Raw genomic sequence first — 20,302 nt, 5'->3', positions numbered from 1 at the left:
TAAATAAAATCTTTAAAAAAAAATTGATTGTGGTGATGGTTGCACAACTCTGTATACAGTAAAAACCACTGAATTACACACTTTACATAGGTGAATTGTAGGGGCACCTGAGTGGCTCAGTCAGCTGAAATGTCCAACTTTTGATTTCAGCTCGGGTCATGATCTCAGGGTGGTGAGATCGAGCCCTTATAGGGCTCCACACTCAGCACGGGGTCTGCTTGAGAGGCTCTCTGTCCCTCTCCCTCTGGCCCTCCTCACTCATGCATGCACTCTCTCTCTCTCTCAAATAAATAAATCTTTAAAAAAATAATAAAATAGGTGAATATGGTATGTGAATTATATTCCAATAAAGCTGTTATTTTAAAAACTATGAAGGACACATCATTGGGATGCCTGGGGAAATTTAAATATAGAATATCAATGTTAAATTGAGTGTGAGAACTATAGTATGGTTACGAAGGAAAAAGTCCTTATTCTTAAGATACTGCCTAAGTATTTATGGCTGAATTATCATAATTCCATAACTTAATCTTAATTGATTCAGCAAAGAACAAATGTGTATTTGCATACATTATGTGTGCCTGCATTTGTGAGAGAGCAAAAAAACGCAAAGGTGGCAATATATTGCTAAGTGAAAGATATGCAGGTGTATACTGTACGGTCCTTATAATCTTTCTGTAGTCTGAAGTTTTTCAAAATAAAAACTTGGAGCAAATACCAGAGAAGACTAAAGTTTAGATCTGTACAGACAAGGGCCTGCCAGCCTGTGAGGATGTTACTGGGTGTTAATTTTATCCTCAGTAAAAGGTCACTGTTCCTTGCTACAGCAAGATAGAGACTACCGCTTTATATATAATAAAATCCTACCTTTTCTCAGCATTAATATAGCGTACGTGAAGTCTACTGATTGTGACAGCACAGGAAATTAATGTCTAAATGAACTGTGTGTTACAGGCACATTTCACTAAGGGGCAAGCTGGTTTCTTAGAAGGAACCATATGGTAATCATCAACATGCCATTAGCCTATTACTTGACTTTGAGGAACCATTTTGTAAAGATTATCTGGTGCCTAATTAAAAAGAAAGAAATGAGACTCAGGTTTAAGATGCCTCTGGTATTCTGAAAGTATTCGGAAAGGTCATTCAAAAGGACTTCAAAATTGAGATTTTTCATTCATGTATTTATTCCACAATCAAAATAAATCATAATTTAAAGCCATAACATTTTGAAAAGGTAAAGGAGACTTTGTGTCACAGCTGCATTAATAAAACACACTGGTCTGAAGTGCAACACTAAACAGGTGTTTTCTGTTCCCGAGGTGGAATAAATACGTAACAATCGCACATAAAATTTCACTAAAGATCTGAGATGAGGCAAATAACCCTTGAAAACAAACTGTACAATGAACAGAGGCAGGCTGCAAATAATTTTTCTTAACATTTTACTGCAAGAAGGAAAAACCCCCATTTCATGCTCCTGGCCTTGGTTTCTCTCTTCCTTCCTAAATCACATCCAAATCCAGAAAGGCCTCTGCACCCCATGCTCAAAAACACCACTGTGAGTCCCTAAGGACCCCAGCACAGACCGCTGTCAATGAGCATGTACACAACCTTCCTCCAGAACCTCCAGGGAAATCAGGAGCCCAAAGAGCAGCAGCATTTCTTTAAACAATAGTTTTAACTGTCCAATGAGCTCTGACCATGTGCATTTCATAAACAAACCAAAATATTGCCTTAATATCTTCCTATTTGTCTGGGAAAATGTTAAGTAAACCACTCAAGTAAAAAAAATGTTTACAGAGCAGTGAAAAAATGAAAATTCAAAGGGTTTATGCCAAAAAGCAAACCAGTCCTCTGCAGCCTAGCTCATTTGTTTCTGGGCTGCGAAGCCATGTAGAGAGCGATCAAGCAGTAGATGGTCCCCCCAAGCGTCAGCGCCATGGTGGTCCGGTAGAGCATTTGGTCAGGCAGGCCTCGTTTCAGGTGGATGGGCACACCGTCGGATTTCTGGAAAGCAAGAATTATCAAGGACATGGTTAATAATAAAAAGATTTTACAGTTTAGGCTAATCAAGAACAAATGTCTCTAGTTTAAAACTAATCCATCAACACACTGTAGTGGAAAAAGCCCTAATCCGTTAGAATGCTGACAGAAAGAGCGGTATACGTTTTCTTACAAATGCAGCCACAGCCTGTAGGGCCAAAGCCTTCTCCAAAATGGAGCCTCAGGAACACGCATGCAACAAATTTCACATTTCTAAGAAATTTATCATGTATTGCTTAATCAGGAAAGCAGCACGGGTGGATTTCTTTGAAAGGCAAAGGTAACCCACAGCTAAATGACCGCAGGCGCAAGCAATGCCCACATTTACTTTGACTTCCGATCATTAGTCAATGATGTCTGAGCGCACCAGCTCAGTTAACAGGCTCTAGTCCATTTTGTATTCAGCTTTTTTCCGTTAAGCTGTTAAACCCGTGTTTAGAAAAGAAACTCCATAAAATGCTGAAACCATTATTTTGCACAGTCTCCAAACTCCCTCCCCCAAAGTAACTCAAGACCCCAAATGCCCAATCAAGTCTTACTTACCGGATAAAAAGGGATTAAACTGACCCAAAGTCCCCAGGCCAGTCCTGAATCTGCACATATTTTTGAGGATGGGGAAGCTATCATCTAGCAACAGCAGTGACAGACACTGCCACCCCCCACAGCACCTGAGATGCAGCTGGGTCACTGGCCTCTCAATTATCTGTATGTAGATTACCGTTAGTAATATTTTAAAATCCAATTCTAGCTTCTCTCCGTTGATCAGCAAACCCAAGAGAGCCTCCTCTACTTCTAACAGCTCAGTGAATTTTAATATCAAGCAAGCAGAAAACAACTAGAAGAAAACTCATTGCCAAAGTAACAACTTATTCTCTAGTGTCTGTTCTAGTGTCTTCTCTCACCTGGAAAAACTTCTGGAGCTCTGGAACTTTGTTTTTCCCAGCATAATCATATACAGCAAAATCAGAACTCAGTTTGGTTGGTGTGGCAAATATGATAGGCGGTGCTTCTGTGGAAACCACAGGCCTTAATCCCTGTAGGAAAAAGGAAAATGTCAAGTTGAAAGCATGCCTGGGCTTATGAACAACCTTTCAATAAGCAGGCTGTCTGGAATCGTGGAGGCAGTAATTCAACCACACGAGAAGGAAGGAAAGGCTCTCCAAGTCTGCGTGACAAGGCCTTTAATTTTAAGATTTAAAGTCCTTAAAGTTTCAACAAAATACCTTAGTCTACTTTCCCACAGCAAACCCCATCGAGAAGAATTCCCTGCCATTAAGATGGGGTTGGGGGAGGAGAGGAAGCAAACCACCGCAAAAATCCAATCTGGGCTTCCAGAAATAACTATTACGTCTCTCTTCCTACCAAATAAGTAAAACATTTATAACCTATATGAATTTTTGGTCAGATTTCCAAAGAGACCTGGCTGTCCCTTTTCTCCTCTGGGTGAGCTGACATACTAACATGTTATCTCTAACTCCAGAGTAGACATCAGAAACTGCCCAGACACACAGTAAAGGAACATCTCAATCTGGAAGAGCCTGTAATGGTAACAGACTTGTCTTTCAGGACCAGAAAACAAAACAAAACGATTAGAGTAATTGAACCTTCCAGCATTAATAAACCTGTAAGTTAAACAGATATAGTAAAAATAAAGGAAATTCAGCGTTCTCATCTGTGACATGTATATAAAAGTACTGGGATCTACCACTGAAAAGACTGTGAGACACTACGTGCCTAAAGCAGCACACAGCACATAGTCAATAAATACAAACTGAATGACATCGGGGGTTAACACAAATTTGCGATTAGCAGCTCCCTGGGCCACGTGGACAGAAGAACACTCAGGCTTAAAAGGAACCTAAAGGGGGAGAAAAATGAAGTACTGTCACAGGCTACAACAAGGATAGCCCTTAAAAACATGCCGAGTAAAAGAAGCTAGTCAAAAAGACCACAACTCATATGACCCCATTCATATGCAAGTCCAAAATGAGAAATTCAACACAGACAGAAAGTAGATTAGCAGCTGCCTAGGGCTGGGAGGTGAGCAACAGGGGGGTGATAACTGCAGGGTACACATTTCTTCTGGAGGTGATGAAAACACTCTAAAATTAATGTGGTAATGTTTGCAGAGTATCTATTAACGCACTAAAAACCACAAGTTATCACTTTAAAAGAGTGAATGTATGGTATGTGAATTGTATCTCAATAAAGCTATTAAAACAAAAAAGAAGAACCTAAGGGGAACTCCGGTTTTCTATCTGATGGAGTAAAGCTACAGTGGCAGGTATAGAGATGGTTCTTCCAAAATAACCCGCAGATTAAGATAGGAGCTAAGAGTTACAAATCAATAAAATCACATCCTTTTATATTAAATTCTAACTACAAAAAGTAAAAATTTAAAGTTAGGAAGTAGAGTTCAAGCTCAGCCTCTTTCATTTTACAGATGAAAGAGAAAATCCTTTGCTCAAATTAACAGCATTGTCAGACCCCTGGTCCTTAATCTCTTCAAAGAAATAAAATTTACATATAACTGACAAGACTTATTCTAAAGATCATATATTGAAAGCTTCAATGATACTCCCACCAGGCAAGCATTAAGATCAACAGGGCAACAAAAAAGCATTAAAGTAAACTTGGTTTCGGTCCAAGATGGCAGCACAAAAAGATCCTGAACTCATTTCCTCCCAGGAACACACCAAATCTACACCTACACCCAGAGAGCAGTTCCTCCTGAAGAACCACAGGCTGACTGAACAGCTTCTGCGCAGCGAAGGATAGAGGGATCACACAGAGAATGGCAGGAGACAGAGATCGGGTAACAACAGGAATCCCACCTGATGCTAAGGACTGCAACAGGGTGGGATAGCACTGACAGGTGCACACACACAGATTCACCCAATCTGGGGCATGGCAAAAACACAGTGGTTTAAAAGGCAAACAGAGGGCGCCTGGATAGCCCAGTGGGTTAAGCGCCTGCCTTCGGCTCAGGTCATAATCCTGGAGTCCCAGGATCAAGTCCCTCACCGGGCTCCCTGCTCAGTGGGGAGTCTGCTTCTCCCTCTGACCCTTCTTCCCCACCCCCCACCCCGTGCTCTCTCTCTCACTCTCTTTCCCTCAAGTAAATAAAATCTTAAAAAAATAAAATAAAAGGCAAATAGACTAAGTGAAGGAAACCCCATATACTAATGCTAGAGCAACTGCTACATGGTGGGAGAACCACTGGAACTCTCTATGGTTAGAAGGCGCTAGCAAGCACCATTGTTCACGTTCCCCCTCTGCCTTGATAGTGCAGATGGGAGCGGGCATGTTAGCCAGCCTGCAGCCTCCAGCCCCAGCCCCCAGCCCACACCAGCTCCAGCTGTCCACCAAAGGCATCCTCCACCACATGCACCTGCCTCAGTTCCAACCATCCCACCAAGGCTGCCCCAGCACAGCACAAACCAGGACACCCCAGCCTGCACCAACTACAGCCCTCAGTAGCTCAGCAAGGTGGCCCAGGCACAAAACACCCTGGGACACCCTTGGCCCACACCTGCTTCAGCAGCAGCCATCCAGCCAGGGCACTTCCTACGCAGAGCACCCCAGCCCATCCTGCCCCAGCTCTAGCCATCCCACTACAGAGTCCCAGGGTGGAGGGCCTGAGGACAACCCAGCCTGAGCCTGACCCAGCTCTTGCCATCCCACCAGGGCAGCGCTGGACCCAACCACTCCTGAACCACCTGGCCTGAACTTGCTCCAGTTCCCACCATCCCACAGGGCAGACCCAAAGAATGCACCCTGAGCCTGCGCCCACTACAGCTCTAACCAGCCAAAGCCACCAGATACATACAGTCTACAGAAGGGACATTCCTACCTGAGGCCACTCCTTCAAGACTGGGGAAGGTAGCCGTTTCACCTAATTCATAGAAACAAACACAGAAAGTCAAACAAACTGAGAAAAAGAAATATGCTCCAAAGAAAAGAACAAAACGTCAGAAAAAGAACTAAATAAAATGGAGATAAGCAATGACCTGATAAAGAGTTCAAAGTGACGGTCATAAAGACGCTCACTGAAGTTGAAAGAAGAGTGTAAAAGAACTCAACAAAGAGATAAAAGACATAAAAAAGGACCAGAGTTGAAGAATACAATAATTGAAATGAAAAACACACTAGAGCAAATCAAAAGCAGATTAGAAGATGCAGATGAACAGATTAGCAATCTGGAAGACAGGAAAATAGCACCCAAACTGAACAGCAAAGACAAAGAAGAATAAGAAAAAAATGAAGACAGGCTAAGGGACCCTCTGCGGCAATGTCAAGCGCACTAATACTCACATTATAGGGGTCCCCGAAGAAAAAGAGAAAAGGGCAGAAAACTTATTTGAAGAAATAACAGCTGAAAATTTCCCTAACCTGGGAAAAGCAGACATCTAGGTCCAGGAAGCAGAGAGAGCCCCAAACAAGATGAACCCAAGAAGGTCCATACCAAGACACACAACAAACTAAATGTCAAAGATTAAAGACAGAATCTTAAAAGCAGCAAGAAATAAGGAACTAGTTGTGTACAAGGAAAACCCCATGAGGCTATAGATTTTTCAGCAGAAACTGTGCAGGCCTGAAGACAGTGGCACAATATATTCAAAGCACTGAAAGGAAAAACCATACAACCAAGAATGCTCTACCTCACAAGATTATCATTCAGAACTTAAGGACAAATAGGAGTTTCTCCAGACAAATAAAAGTTAAAGGAGTTCATCACCACTTAAACAGACTTAGAAGAAATATTAAAGGGACTTTAAGCAGAAAAAAAAAGGCCAAAACTAGAAAAAAATACAAAACAAAAAAACTTCACTGGTAAAAGCAAACATATAATAAAGGTAGTAAATTAATCACTTATAAAACTAGGATGAAAGTTAAAAGATGAGTAAAATCAATTACATCTATAAAATTTGTTGAGATTCACAAAATAAAGATGTAGAATATGACATCATATACATGCATGGGGGAGGTTAATATGTAGTGATTTTAGAATGTGTTCGAATTTAAGCAACCATCAGCTTACTACAGACTGCTATATACTTAAGATGCTATATATGAACCTAAAGCCAACCAGAAACCAAAAACTAAGAAAAACTCCACAAAAAAATAAAAAGAAAGGAATCCAAGCAAAACACTAAAGTCACCAATTACAAGGGAAGAGCCAGGAGAAAAAAGAAAAACAAAAACCACCAGAAAACAATTAACAAAATGGCACCTGTAAATTATTACTTTAAGTGTAAATGGTCTAAAACAATGGGGCACCTCAGTGGCTCAGTCAGTTAAAAGTCCAATTCTTGATCTCAGCTCAGGTCTTGATCTCAGTGTTATGAGTTTGAGCCCCACGCTGGGCTCCAGGCTGAAGGTGGAGCCTACTTAAAAAAGAAAAAAAAAAAAGTAAATGGTCTAAATACTCCAATCAAAAGACAAGGGTGATTCAATGAATAAAAAATAAGGGCCATCTATATGCTGCCTACAAGAGGCTCTCTTCAGACATAAAGACAAGTACAAACTGAAAGTGAAGGGATGTAAAAAAAAAAAAAATACCCCACACAAATGGAAGCAAAAAGAAAGCTGGGATGGTAAAATATATTAGACAAAGTAATCTTTAAAACAAAAACTGTAAAGAGACAAAGAAGGGCATTATATAAAGGGATTAATCCGACAAGAGGATACAACAACTGTAAATATCTATGCACCCAACACAGGAGCACCTAAATATACAAAGCAAATACTAACAGAGAAAGGGAGAAACAGACAGTAATACAATAATAGTAGGGGGCTTTAACACCCCAATTATATCAACGGATAGAGCATCCAGACAAAAAAATCAATAAGGTAACAGTGGCTTTAAATAACATTAGACCAGACAGACCTAGCAGATACCTACAGAACATTCCACCCATAAGCGGCAGAATATACATAGTTTTCGAGTGCACCTGGAACATTCTCCAGGACAGATTACATGTTAGGCCACAAAACAAGTCTCAAATTTAAGAAGATGGAGCATCTTCTTCATTCACAGCAGTATGAACCTAGAAATCAATTATAGGAAAAAAACTGGAAAAAAACACGAACACATGGAGGCTAAACAACATGCTCCTAAACAATCCATGGATCAAGGAAGAAATCAAAGAGGAAACTGTAAAGATACAGGGAGAAATGAAAATGGAAACAATGATTCAAAATCTTGGCCTTGCAACAAAAGCAATTCTAAGAGAAAGTTTATAGTAATACAGGCCTACCTCAAGAAACACGAACAATCTCAAACAAACTTAACTTTACACCTAAAGGAACTAGAAAAAGAATGAAGAGCAAAGTTAGTAGAAAGAAGGAAATAACAAAGATTATAACAGAAATAAATTAAATGGAGACTTAAAAACAATGAAACTAAGAAGTGGTTCTTCAAAAAGATAAAACTGATAAACTTTTAGCAGACTTTTTAAGGAAAAAAGAGCTCAAACAAAATCACAAATGAAAGAGAAGTTACAACTAACACCACAGAAATACAAAGGATTATAAGAGACTACTATGAAAATTATATGCCAACAAGCTGGACAACACAGAAGAAATGGATAAATTTCTAGAAATATACAATCTTCGAAGACTGAATCAGGAAGAAATAGCAACTCTGAGCAGACCAATTACTAGCAGAGAATCTGTGAACAAAAAACTTCCAACAAACAAAAGTCCAGGAACTACATGACTTTACAGATAAAATCTATAAACATTTAAAGAAGAGTTAATACCTGTCATGCTCAAGCGATTCCAAAAAATAGAAGAGGAAGAAATTCTTCCAAATTCATTCTATGAGGCCAATACTACCCTGATACCAAAACCAAATACAATACAAAAAAGAAAATTACAGGACAGTATCTCTGATGAACACAGATGCAAAAAAATACTCAACAAAATTTAGCAAACTGAATTCAACAATACATTAAAAAGATCATTCACCACGATCAAGAGGGACTTATTCCAGGATGCAGAAATGTTCAATATGCACAAAAATCAATCAACATGATACACAACATTAACAAAATGAAGAATAAAAATCACATGATCACCTTAACAGATGCAGAAAAAAACATCTGACAAAATTCAACATCCATTTATGATAAAAACTCTCAACAAAGTGGGTTTTTAGAGGAAACATACCTCAATATAATAAAGACCATATATGATAAATCCACCAGCTAACATCATAATGGTGAAAAGTAAAAGCTTTTTCTCTAAGATCAGGAACAAAACAAGGATTTCTCTTCTCCCCACTTTTATTCAACACAGTCCTGGAAGTCCTAGCCACAGCAATCAGACAAGAAAAAGAAATAAAAGGCATCCTAAGTGGTAAGAAAGCAGCAAAACTTTCACTATTTAGAGCTGACATGTTATTACATATAAAAAAAAAATACTAAAAGGGGCGCCTGGGTGGCTCAGTCATTAAGCGTCTGCCTTCAGCTCAAGTCATGATCCCAGGGTCCTGGGATTGAGCCCTGTGTCAGGCTCCCTGCTCAGTGGGGAGCCTGTTTCTCCCTCTCCCACTCCTCCTGCTTGTGTTCCCTCTCTTGCTGTGTCTGTCAAATAAAAATCTTTATAAATAAATAGATAGATAGATAAATAAATAAATCACTAAAAATTCCACCAAAAAACTATTAGAATACATGAATTCAGTAAAGCTGCAAGATACAAAATATACAGAAACGTGTTGCATTTCAATATGTTAATACTAAAGTAGCAGAAAGAGATATTAAGAAAACAATCCCACATACATCAAAAAATGAAATACCTACAGAATAAATTTAACGAAGGAGATGAAAGACCTGTACTCTGAAAACTATTAAGACAATGATGAAAGAAAGTGAAGACACAAATAAATGGAAAGATATACCACGCTCACTAATTGGAAGAATATTGTTAAAATGCCCATACTACCCAGAGCAGCCTATAGATTCGATGCAACCCCTATCAAAATACCAATACCATTTTTCACAGAAGAAAAAATAATCCTAAAATTTCTATGGAACCACAAAAGATTCCAAATGGCTAAAGCAATCTTGAAAAAGAAGAACAAAGCTGAAGGTATCACAATCTCAGATTTCAAGATATACCAAAAGCTGTAATAATCAAAACAGTATGGTACTAGCACAAAAATAGAGATCAATGGAACAGAATAGAGAGCCCAGAAATAAAACCATTCTTTATATGGTCAATTAATCTACAACAAAGGAAACAAAAATACACAATGGGGAAAAGACAGCCTCTTCAATAAATAGTGCTGGTAAAACTGGACAGCTACATGCAAAAGAATGAAATTGGGGGTGCTGGGTGGCTCAGTCACTTGAGCATCAAACTCTTGGTTTTAGCTCAGGTCAGGAACTTGCAGTTGTGGGATCCAGCCCCACCTCAGGCTCTGCGCTCAGTGTGGAGTCTGCTCCAGATTCTCTCTCCCTCCCCCCCTCCCACCACACTATCTATCTATCTCCCTCTCTCTCTCTCTCTCTCTCTCTCCTGGCTGGCTCAGTCAGCAAAGCATGTGACTTGTTCTCAGAGTTGTGAGTTCAAGGCCCCATGTTGGGTATAGAGTTTTGTTTTGTTTTTTTTTAAGATTTTATTTATTTATTTTGACAGAGACAGCCAGCGAGAGAGGGAACACAAGCAGGGGGAGTGGGAGAGGAAGAAGCAGACTCCTAGAGGAGGAGCCTGATGTGGGGCTCGATCCCAGAACGCTGGGATCACACCCTGAGCCAAAGGCAGACGCTTAAGGACTGTGCCACCCAGGCGCCCTGGGCATAGAGATTTTTTTTTTTAAATCAAGAAAAAAAAAAAAAAAAGGAGCGTTTGGCTTTAGACTAGGAGGAGACAAAGGTGCAACTGTCTTCGGTCATCCTGAATCAGGGTTCATCCAACACGAGCCACCTCCACCATGCCACCTAAGTTCGACCTTAACGAGATCAAAGTTGTATCATATACTTAGGCCCAGAATGAAATGGTACCTCTGCCCCTGCCCTGATAATAAAAGCCCTCAATGAACAGCCAAGAGACAGAAGCAGAAAAACATTAAGCACAGTGGAAATACACTTTTCGTGAGATTGTCAACACTGCACGACAGATGTGGCACCAATCTTTACCCACAGAACCCTCTGGAACCTTTGAAGAGATCATGGGGACTGCCCAGTCTGTGGACTGCAATGTTGATGGCCACCACCCTCATGACATCATAGATGACTTCAAAAGTGGTGCAGTGGAATGCCCAGCTAGTTAAGAGCTACAAGAAAAATACTTCAATAAGGATCATTTGAAAACAAAACAAAAACCAAAGGAAACAAAAAACCCACAAAAAATAAATTCAAAATGGATTAAAACCCAAATGTAAGACCTGATATTATAAACTCCTAAAAAGAAAACATACACAGTAATCTCTTAGACATCAGTATTAGCAATATTTTTCTGAATCTGTCTCTTCAGGTAAGGGAAACAAATGCAAAAATAAGCAACTGGGACTACAGCAAACTAAAAATCTTTTGCACAGTGACGGAAACCAACAAAACAAAAAGGCAACCTACTGACTGGGAGAAGATTATGTGAAAATGATCTATCCAATAAGGGGTTAATACACAAAATATATAAAGAACTTATACAACTCAATACCAAAAAAAAAAAAAAATGTACAGAGGACCTGAACACACATTTTCCAAAGATGACTTACAGATGGCCAAAAGACACATGAAAAGATGTTCAGCACCACTAAGTATCAGGGATATGCAAATCAAAACCACAATGAGAATGGCTAGTATCAAAGAGTCAAGAAATAACAAGGTATGTAGAGGATATAGAGAAAAGGCAGCCCTCATGCATTGTTCATAGGAATATAAATTGGTGCAGCCATTATGGAAAACAGTATGGAGGTTCCTCAAAAAAATTAAAAATACAAACATCATACAAACCAGTAATTCTGCTTCTGGGTATTTTCCCAAAGAAAATAAAAATATTAATTCAAAAAGATATGTGCACCCCTATGTTTATTGCAGCATTATTTACGATAGCCAAAATATGGAAGCAATGTAAGTATCCATCAAGAGATGAATGAATAAAGAAGACGTGGTGTATATATACAGCAGAATAATACTCAGCCATGAAAATAAGATATTGCCACTGGCAACAACCTGGTATTATGCTAAGTGAAATAAGTCAGAAAAAAACAAATATTATTTCACTTATGTGTGGAATCTAAAAAGTAAAACAAAAAATAGAAATAGACCCATAAATACAGAGAACTGATGGCTGCCAGGGGGCAAGGGGGTGGGGGGATGAGGAGAAGGAGAAGAGGTGGAGGAAATTAAAAGGTACAAACTCCCAGTTATAAAATAAGTCAGGAGGATAAAAAATACACCATACAGAATACAGTCAATAATGCTGTAAGGTGACAGATGATAAGTACACTTACTGTGGTGAGCATTTTGTAATGTATATAACTGTACAATCACTATGTTGTACACCTGAAACTAATATTGTAAATCAACTATACGTCAAATAACCACTCCCAAAAGTAAACCTGGTTTCCGTTTCTTTGACACAGTCCCACAAATGGGAATGAACCGTGGACTTTTTTCCTGCACTGCATTCACTCATTCAGCATATATGACTGAGCACTTACTCTATACTGAAAATACACGATGAATAAGACAGATACAATCCCTGCCATTATGGATATTAATGTTATGGAATAACATTCACTAATTACGTACTCAGCCTTTCTTATATGCCCAACAACCGGTCAAGCATTTCACACACATCATCTCATTTAATCCTGCCAGCAACCCTACCAAGATGTTACTTTTCCCATTTTATAAAGAAAACTAGATCAGAGAAGGCAACTTGCCCAAGATCATGTAGCAAAAAGAATGGACTCTAGTGTTGAAACTCAAGCCCCTCTAAAGTCCAGGCCTTGGGATTTTAAGTATTCCACTACCTGCCCCCACTGCCCCTCTCAACTATTGCTTAAAGGCAACAATTGATTTAAAGAGTTTCATGAGTAAGCTGCTAGTTTATTATATTATTATTTATATACTAAATTTAGTATATAATACACTCAGACTCAGAAGGAGTTAGAGATGGGAAGACAGGCCCTAACTACTGAGATAAGAAGGTAAGAAAGTATCTCTTTGAAGAATTTAACACACTCCTTTATTCTGTGAGTTTGTATTTTCTCCTATAAGGATCATTTCCCCTTGAATGCAAAAATTTAAAAAACTCTTTCTACCAAGCAGCTCTGAAAATGGTTTGAAGTTAAATTCTTGTTTTGACAGGACTAATGTAAAAGCATTTTTAGAAAGGATTATATCTAATCGCTCAGTGTTTATTCACCCATCAAGTGATTCAAAACTACAGCAAAGTTTTTGAACAGTATCATCTGAAAAAAGGAATATCAATCATCTCCATGGTTTTAAATAATTCCGTATTTCTATTTATAATACTGTAAAAGTTCGGAATATGGAATTTTAAAGTTACCAATAATCCCAGTATCTTATCCCATTAACTATTAAGAGTTGTATATTCTCCTTCAATCTTTTCTCATAGGTGTACTTTAACATCTATAAAGTCACAGTATAAAATTTTACATTCTAGGGGACCTGGGTGGCTCAGTCAGTTAAGTGTCTGCCTTGGGCTCAGATCATGATTCCAGGGTCCTGGGATTGAGCCTCCCATCAGGCTCCCTGCTCATCGGGGAGCCTGCTTCTTCCTCTGCCACTCCCCCTGCTTACGCTCTGTCAAATAAATGGATAAAATCTTAAAAAAAAAAAGTTCTGGGGCGCCTGGGTGGCACAGCGGTTAAGCGTCTGCCTTCGGCTCAGGGCGTGATCCTGGCGTTATGGGATCGAGCCCCACATCAGGCTCCTCTGCTATGAGCCTGCTTCTTCCTCTTCCACTCCCCCTGCTTGTGTTCCCTCTCTCACTGGCTGTCTCTATGTCTGTCAAATAAATAAATAAATAAAATCTTTTAAAAAAAAAAGTTCTACATTCTGTTTTCATTTATAATAAGCATTTTTTTTTAGGATCCTACATAATCTTCATAAATAAATTTACTTTTCACATTAACCCTGTAAATGAGGTATTATCATCCCATGTTACAGATGATTTTTTTCAAAGATTTTATTTATTTTAAAGAATAAGAGTGAGAGAGAGTGAGAGAGAGAAAGAAAGATACAAAAGCAGAGTGGGGGGGGCGGTCAGAGGAAGACGACTCCCGCTAAGGGGGAAGCCTGATGCAGGGCTTGATCCTGGGACCCTGGGATCATGACCTAAGCCAAAATGAAGAATCAGATGCTTAACGGACTGAGCCACCCAGGTGCCGGGAACCATTTTTAATACCGCTCACGCACTGCAAATCCTTTTGGCTCTACCTTCAAAATACACTCATCATCTGACCACTTCTTACCCATCTCCACCAGGGGTCCAAACCTCTGGATTTTTATAACAGCCTCCCAACTGATCACCCTCCTTCCATTTCCACACTTGCCACCCCACGGTCTACTCTTAACGCAGCAAGCAGTGATTGCAGAGGTCACTACTCAGCTCAAACCTCTCCAAAAGCCTCCTATCTTGCTGAGCAAAACCCAAAGTTTTTACAATGACTTCCAGGGCCACGAGATACACCCCTCAAACCCCACCACCCTACCACTTACATCATCCCCTTTCTCTACCCCAGTCCCATAGACGAGCCCCTTAAACCTCCCAGGCACCAGGCACTGTTCCCTCTACCTAGCATGCTCTTCTCTGGGTATCCACCTCACCTCCTTCAGGTCTTTGCCCATGTGTCATCTTCTCAGCAAGACATTTCCTTACCACCCTTTTAAACTGCATGTCCTCCCCCTTACCCTGCCAACAACCTATCACCTGTTCCTGGTTTTTTTCCTCCACAGCACTTATCAGCACCTAACATACTGAATTTTACTTTGTTTACTGTGTCTACCCCTACTGCAATGGAAGCCTCACGAAGGCAGGGTTTTGGCATGTTTTGTTCACTGCTCCCACTTCCCAAGACTTGAAAAAGCGAACAGCACATTCAGTAAATATCTGTTGAATGTATAAATAAGCTATAGCTTCACCACAATGTAGACTTAAATATTTCAGAACCAAAGTCATGTAAATCAAATCAGCAGTTGATGGCACAGCCTCCCACACCTCCCACAAATGAGAAAACTAGTGAATGCTGTTCTTAAAATAGTGGACTGCAGACCAAGTGGAAATCACAGGTTTTGCTTTTTAATATCAAATCTCTTAGCTATTTACACAATCACTACCTCTGCAATTAAGAGCCATTCAACAGCAACCACATTTAGCTGTTGAGTTCTTCCTAGTATAATTTAGTTGCTCCAAAAAAATTTTTTAAGATTTTATTTTTAAGTAATCTCTACACCCAATGCAGGGCTCCAAATCAGAACCCCGAGATCAGAGAGTCATATGCTCCACCAAATGAGCCAGCCAGGTGCCCCTAGTTGCTCCAAATTTTTAAAGAGCAAAGTCAACTTGATTTTTTTCCCCTCGAAGTTGACTGGCCCAAGTTTCCCTTTTCTTCTACCTTTTAGGTTTGAGAAGGAGGAGGGTAGAGAAATACGAGAATTAGACAAAATTTTTTAACTTTTAAATGATAGAATTTTTCAATGCACTGATGTGAATTCACTCTGATTTAGGACTAGAAACAAGTTTCAATCTGCAGCAACTCAAGTTCTTCCCTTCTAACTGCCAGCAAGATATGCACCCCTCCATGTTTCCTGGACACATCACACTCTGCGGGTCCAAAATTCACCCAGTTGCTCAGAAACCTATTCAGTTTCTAAGGAAAGCACTACCATCCTCTCATTACCAGTCATCCTGGAGTCCTCCTTTCTCACCCCCCATCTCCCTCATCAGTCACTAAATCCTTATCCCCCAGACCTCTCTTTCTCCTTTCCCACTCGGAAGACCCTGAACTATTTTATGGGTTTAACAGGCATCCCCAGTACTGATCTCTCCCAAGTCATATTATCTTTTCAAGCATAGCTCTGTCATGATACTTGCTCCTCCATCATAAACCCTCCTTTATTAAAGGTAAGAAGTACGCCCTTGTTTCAACCTCTGGACAAGACTCTACCACAACTTTCTGCATCAAGATTCTTTGTAAATTCCTGTTTCTCACAAAATTAAGTCCTACCACCCTAGACCCTTCATCATCTATCTGCATCTACCATGGCTAAACTTACTCTCAATGATTCCCCTGCAACCACCTCCCCTCCTTCACTCTCACAGTTCCCTTTATCTAGAATGTCATTCTGCCCTCTTAACTACAATTGTTGAGTCATAAGGTAAAAATGTTTCCCTTTTTAAGAAACTGCCAGACTATTTCTAAAGTGGCTGCACCATTTTACATTCCCACCAGCAATATAGTAGGGTTCCAGTGTCTCCACATTCTCACTAACACCTGTTGTCTGTCTTTTGATTTTAGCAGGTGTGAAGTGGTATCTCGCTGTAGTTTTGATTTGCATTTCCCTAATGACTAATGATGTTCAGCGTCTTTACATGTGTTTATCAGCCTCAATTTATTTTGACACAGGACACAAAAAGATAAAGAAAATGCTTTTCAAGCAACCCCTGGAACATACAATTACTTGCCATCAGTTGATTTATAAATATCTACCTGCACCACTGTTAGAAAACTAGTTTTTCCATATCAGGTTATTCAATACATGTTAGGTTATTCACTTTACATAATATTGAAAGTTACAAACATGTACATTTTACAGTGTGCTGACATTTCCAAATAAATAAAAACCGAAGTACTACTAATTACCAAAGCCAGAACACCTGGTTTGGGGGACGCCTGTCACAAGCATCCCGAAATCTGCATATAAAGCCTAAACAAAATCACTTCTTTCAACACAGAGTAAGAAATCCTTAAGTAGGGGCGCCTGGGTGGCGCCATCGTTAAGCGTCTGCCTTCAGCTCAGGGCGTGATCCCGGCGTTCTGGGATCGAGCCCCACATCCAGCTTCTCTGCTGGGAGCCTGCTTCTTCCTCTCCCACTCCCCCTGCTTGTGTTCCCTCTCTCGCTGGCTGTCTCTCTCTGTCAAATAAATAAATAAAATCTTAAAAAAAAAAAAAAAAAGAAATCCTTAAGTAACTAAGAACTTACATTCTCAAGAGAAATACAATTTAAGAGGAACTAGAAATCTGAAGGCCCTACCTGTACCACATGCATCTCAGAGTAATCTCTGCTCTGGAGGCAATTTAATTTCAATATGCTAGTCTTAGCCTAAAATTTTACTTCCTCGCTAAGTAACAAAACCTAGATTATGCTAAAATTCTATTAAAAGAACATCTACAGGGCTCGGATGGCTCAGTCAGCTGAACATCTGCCTTCCGCTCAGGTCATGATCCCTGAGTCCTGGGATCAAGTCCCACATCCAGCTCCTTGCTCAGCGGGGAGCCTGCTTCTCCATTTGCCTGCCATTCCTCCTGCTTGTGCGTGCGCGCGCTCTCGCTCGAGCTCTCTTTTTCTCTCTTTCCTCTCTCTCTCTCTCTCTCTCTCTCTCTGACGGGTCCAAAACTAAAAATAAAAGAACATCTACAACCACAAACAAATCAATTGTGATATATTCACACAATGAAATCCTACACAGCAATAAAAGGAACTACTAATACATGTAACATGAATGAACCTCAAAAATACTGATGGGGGGGAAGAGTACTGTGTGGTTCCGTTTATGTGAAATTCAAAAACAGCAAGACTATTTATTTATAATGGTCACAATAGGAAGGTGGATAGGGAAGGGAACTTCTAGGGGTGATGGACTGTCCTATATGTTAATAGGGGTATGGGTTACAGTGTACGCATTTGTCGAAACTCATTAAACTGCAACGTTTAAGATCAGTGCACTGAAAAATACACTTCTTCTATAGAAGCAAATATGATAGAAATGGCTATTCCCCTGTAACCTGCAGAAGAAATAAATCACTGTTGACAACTCCTTCTTTAGACCTCATTACCAACTTGGCTTCAGTGACACCACACTGGTTTCCCTTCTAATCCTGGTTTGTTCTTTTGATAAATGTTCCTCCTCTACCCTCCCCTTCATGTTTCTGTAGTCTAATCATATTCCCACCTTTCTTCCCTATATGATTTCCCCACCACAGATTCTACCACCAACTACAGGCTGAAGACACCTAGACCTATTAAACTCCATATTCCTAAGTCCAGCTACTACATGACATCATCACAAGTTCAACATTTATAAACCTGGACCCTTCCTCCCGAACCCCCAAAACTTGCCCCTTTTGCCCTATCTTAATTTTTTAAAAAATACTTTATTTGGCAGAGAGAGAGAACAAGCAGGGGGCGCAGCAGGCAGAGGGGGAGGGAGAAGCAGCTTCCTACTGAGCAGAGAGCTCGACCACGCAGGGCTCCAGGGCTCGATCCCAGCACCCTGGGATCATGACCTGAGCCGAAGCCAGACGCTCAACCCACTGAACCACCCAGATGCCTTTATCTTAGTTGATATTAACAGCAATCTAATCTTAGACTGAAATCACTCTGTTTTTAAAGATTTTATTTACCTGAGAGAGACAGAGCAAGCGCACGAGAGGGGAGGGGTGGGCAGGCAGAGGAAGAGGGAGAATAAGACTCCCCGCTGAGCAGGGAGCCCGCCTCGGGGCTCAATCCCAGTACCCCGAGACCATGACCTGAGCTGAAGTCAGACACGTATCCCACTGAGCCACTCAGGCGACCCTGAAATCTCTTAAAACATCGTCCCTACTTGGGCAAGTTGCAGTGTCCCCCAGAAAAAGAAGGAGGTAACAAAAGAGCATCCTTGACATCCCACCTGGGATCCTTACTATTCAAGTCCAGTTTTCCAACTAGGAACATGATGGTATCTCACACTCAACTTCTGGAGAACAGCTACCACTTATCCAGTACCAACCACCTGCCAAAGACGGCTAATGACGTGACACACTTCATTCAATCTGTACTAAAGTTGCCTTAGATGAAACTAAGCTCACAATAAATCAAGCAACCTGATAAAGATCATAATAAAGCGTCAAAACAAGGATATTAGCTCTTAAAAGTCTACAACTGAAAATGAACTCCAACTAGCAAAATGAGCGCACTCAGAATACTTTTTAGACTCAAATAGCGGCAGTCAACCCATTTTACAGCTGAGAAGCATAAGGCTGTTGCACGTAACTGCCCAGATTCACCTGGACGTTTGAAAGAACCCTTTAAGTCCCCCAATTCTGATCATACAGGCTCTCCAGTCCCTACGGCTTCCCTCTGTGCTGTCATCCCAGCTCTCCAACCTCGTGCTTTGATGCGGCTTTCGGGCTACGCACGGGTTACCAACGGAGCACTGAGGGGACCAAAAGAGGAACCTCCTTACAAAAGACAAAGCCGAACTTCAGACTCTTGCCGGGTAGCATCCTGGGCCACGCCGACCCCACAAGACACCCCCGACCGAGAAGCAACGACCTCGGAGGTCACCTTGACCCCAGTTGAATGCCAGGCCCAACTTCCGCGGCGGACCAGCCCTGCCGGGGAAGCAGCTACAGAATGAGCAGCCTCTACGGCCGCTGCAAGCAGATGCAGAGAGGGGCCGAGACGTGCGGGGCGAGCCAAACCGAACCGCCGGCAGAAATTACGCCGGGCTCCGGCCTCACGACTGCCAGGCGCAGAGGCTCGGGCGGCCACTTCTGTCCGAGACAGCCCGGCGCTACCGGTACCTGCGGGATATAGGCGTCGGAAGCCCATGTTCCAGTCAACTTCTGCGTGAAGCCACTAAACTTGTAATACATGACGCCCGGTGTCCGGCTTCCCGCAGCCGCTGCCTGCGCGACTGCTCCAGAGAAGGACCCTGCCATCCCGGCCGTCGCCTTAAGTCTCAGCTCAAGGACCCAGCGCCAGGAGACGGGCTGCCCGGAGATCGCCTAATTTATAACATGCCCTCTTCAGCCATATCAGGGAAAAAGAAACCGAAGTGTCAGGACCAAGAAGGCAAAAAAAAAACAGCTCTAGCAGAGCGCAGAAAGCGGCCGTAGCGGGGTCTGTTGAAAGCACGAAGTTCCCCCCGCCCCCAACCCACACGCGCACATTTTGATTCGGGCAATGCCGAGACGCCTTAAGAAATGCGCAAGCGCCCTGCGAACCAGGCCGGAGGCTGAGGGACTCTCCAGGGTCGAGTGGGGCGGGCCTGGGGCGGGGCCTGAGGCGGGAGGGG

The 20,302-nt window shown here is 41.3% G+C and overlaps 1 protein-coding gene across 2 annotated transcripts; it reads right to left on the bottom strand.

The window, feature by feature from the left end:
* Nucleotides 1–1,160: 1,160 nt before the first annotated feature.
* Nucleotides 1,161–19,976, bottom strand: COX7A2L (cytochrome c oxidase subunit 7A2 like). Of its 2 annotated transcripts, XM_045809002.2 has the most exons (4): nt 19,809–19,976; nt 5,897–5,938; nt 2,946–3,077; nt 1,161–2,007 (listed from the first exon to the last, which is right to left on the bottom strand). In XM_045809002.2, the coding sequence occupies exons 1-4, from the start codon at nt 19,944–19,946 to the stop codon at nt 1,867–1,869; spliced, it is 453 nt and encodes a 150-aa protein (XP_045664958.1). In that variant the 5' UTR covers nt 19,947–19,976; the 3' UTR covers nt 1,161–1,866. The 2 variants fall into 2 exon arrangements, with proteins under 2 accessions (XP_045664958.1, XP_045664959.1); XM_045809003.2 differs by lacking the exon at nt 5,897–5,938 and having other exon boundaries at nt 19,809–19,971.
* Between the last annotated feature and the right edge of the window lie 326 nt (nt 19,977–20,302).

The sequence above is a fragment of the Ursus americanus genome, chromosome 7, assembly GCF_024610735.1.
Source record: "Ursus americanus isolate L20-20 chromosome 7, mUrsAme1.1.p, whole genome shotgun sequence".
Lineage (NCBI taxonomy): Eukaryota > Metazoa > Chordata > Mammalia > Carnivora > Ursidae > Ursus > Ursus americanus.
The sequence above is the reverse complement of the archived record's forward strand: the minus strand, read 5'-3'. Positions and strand labels throughout refer to the sequence as shown.

What these genes read in the sequence shown, in the direction of transcription:
- COX7A2L (XM_045809002.2), bottom strand. Translation starts at nt 19,946, where the DNA reads ATGGCAGGGTCCTTCTCTGGAGCAGTCGCGCAGGCAGCGGCTGCGGGA. An exon ending in CCGACGCCTATATCCCGCAG is followed by an intron (nt 5,939 to 19,808) that starts GTACCGGTAGCG and finishes TCTATGAATTAG; the next exon opens with GTGAAACGGCTACCTTCCCC. An exon ending in TCTTGAAGGAGTGGCCTCAG is followed by an intron (nt 3,078 to 5,896) that starts GTAGGAATGTCC and finishes TTTTTCCTACAG; the next exon opens with GGATTAAGGCCTGTGGTTTC.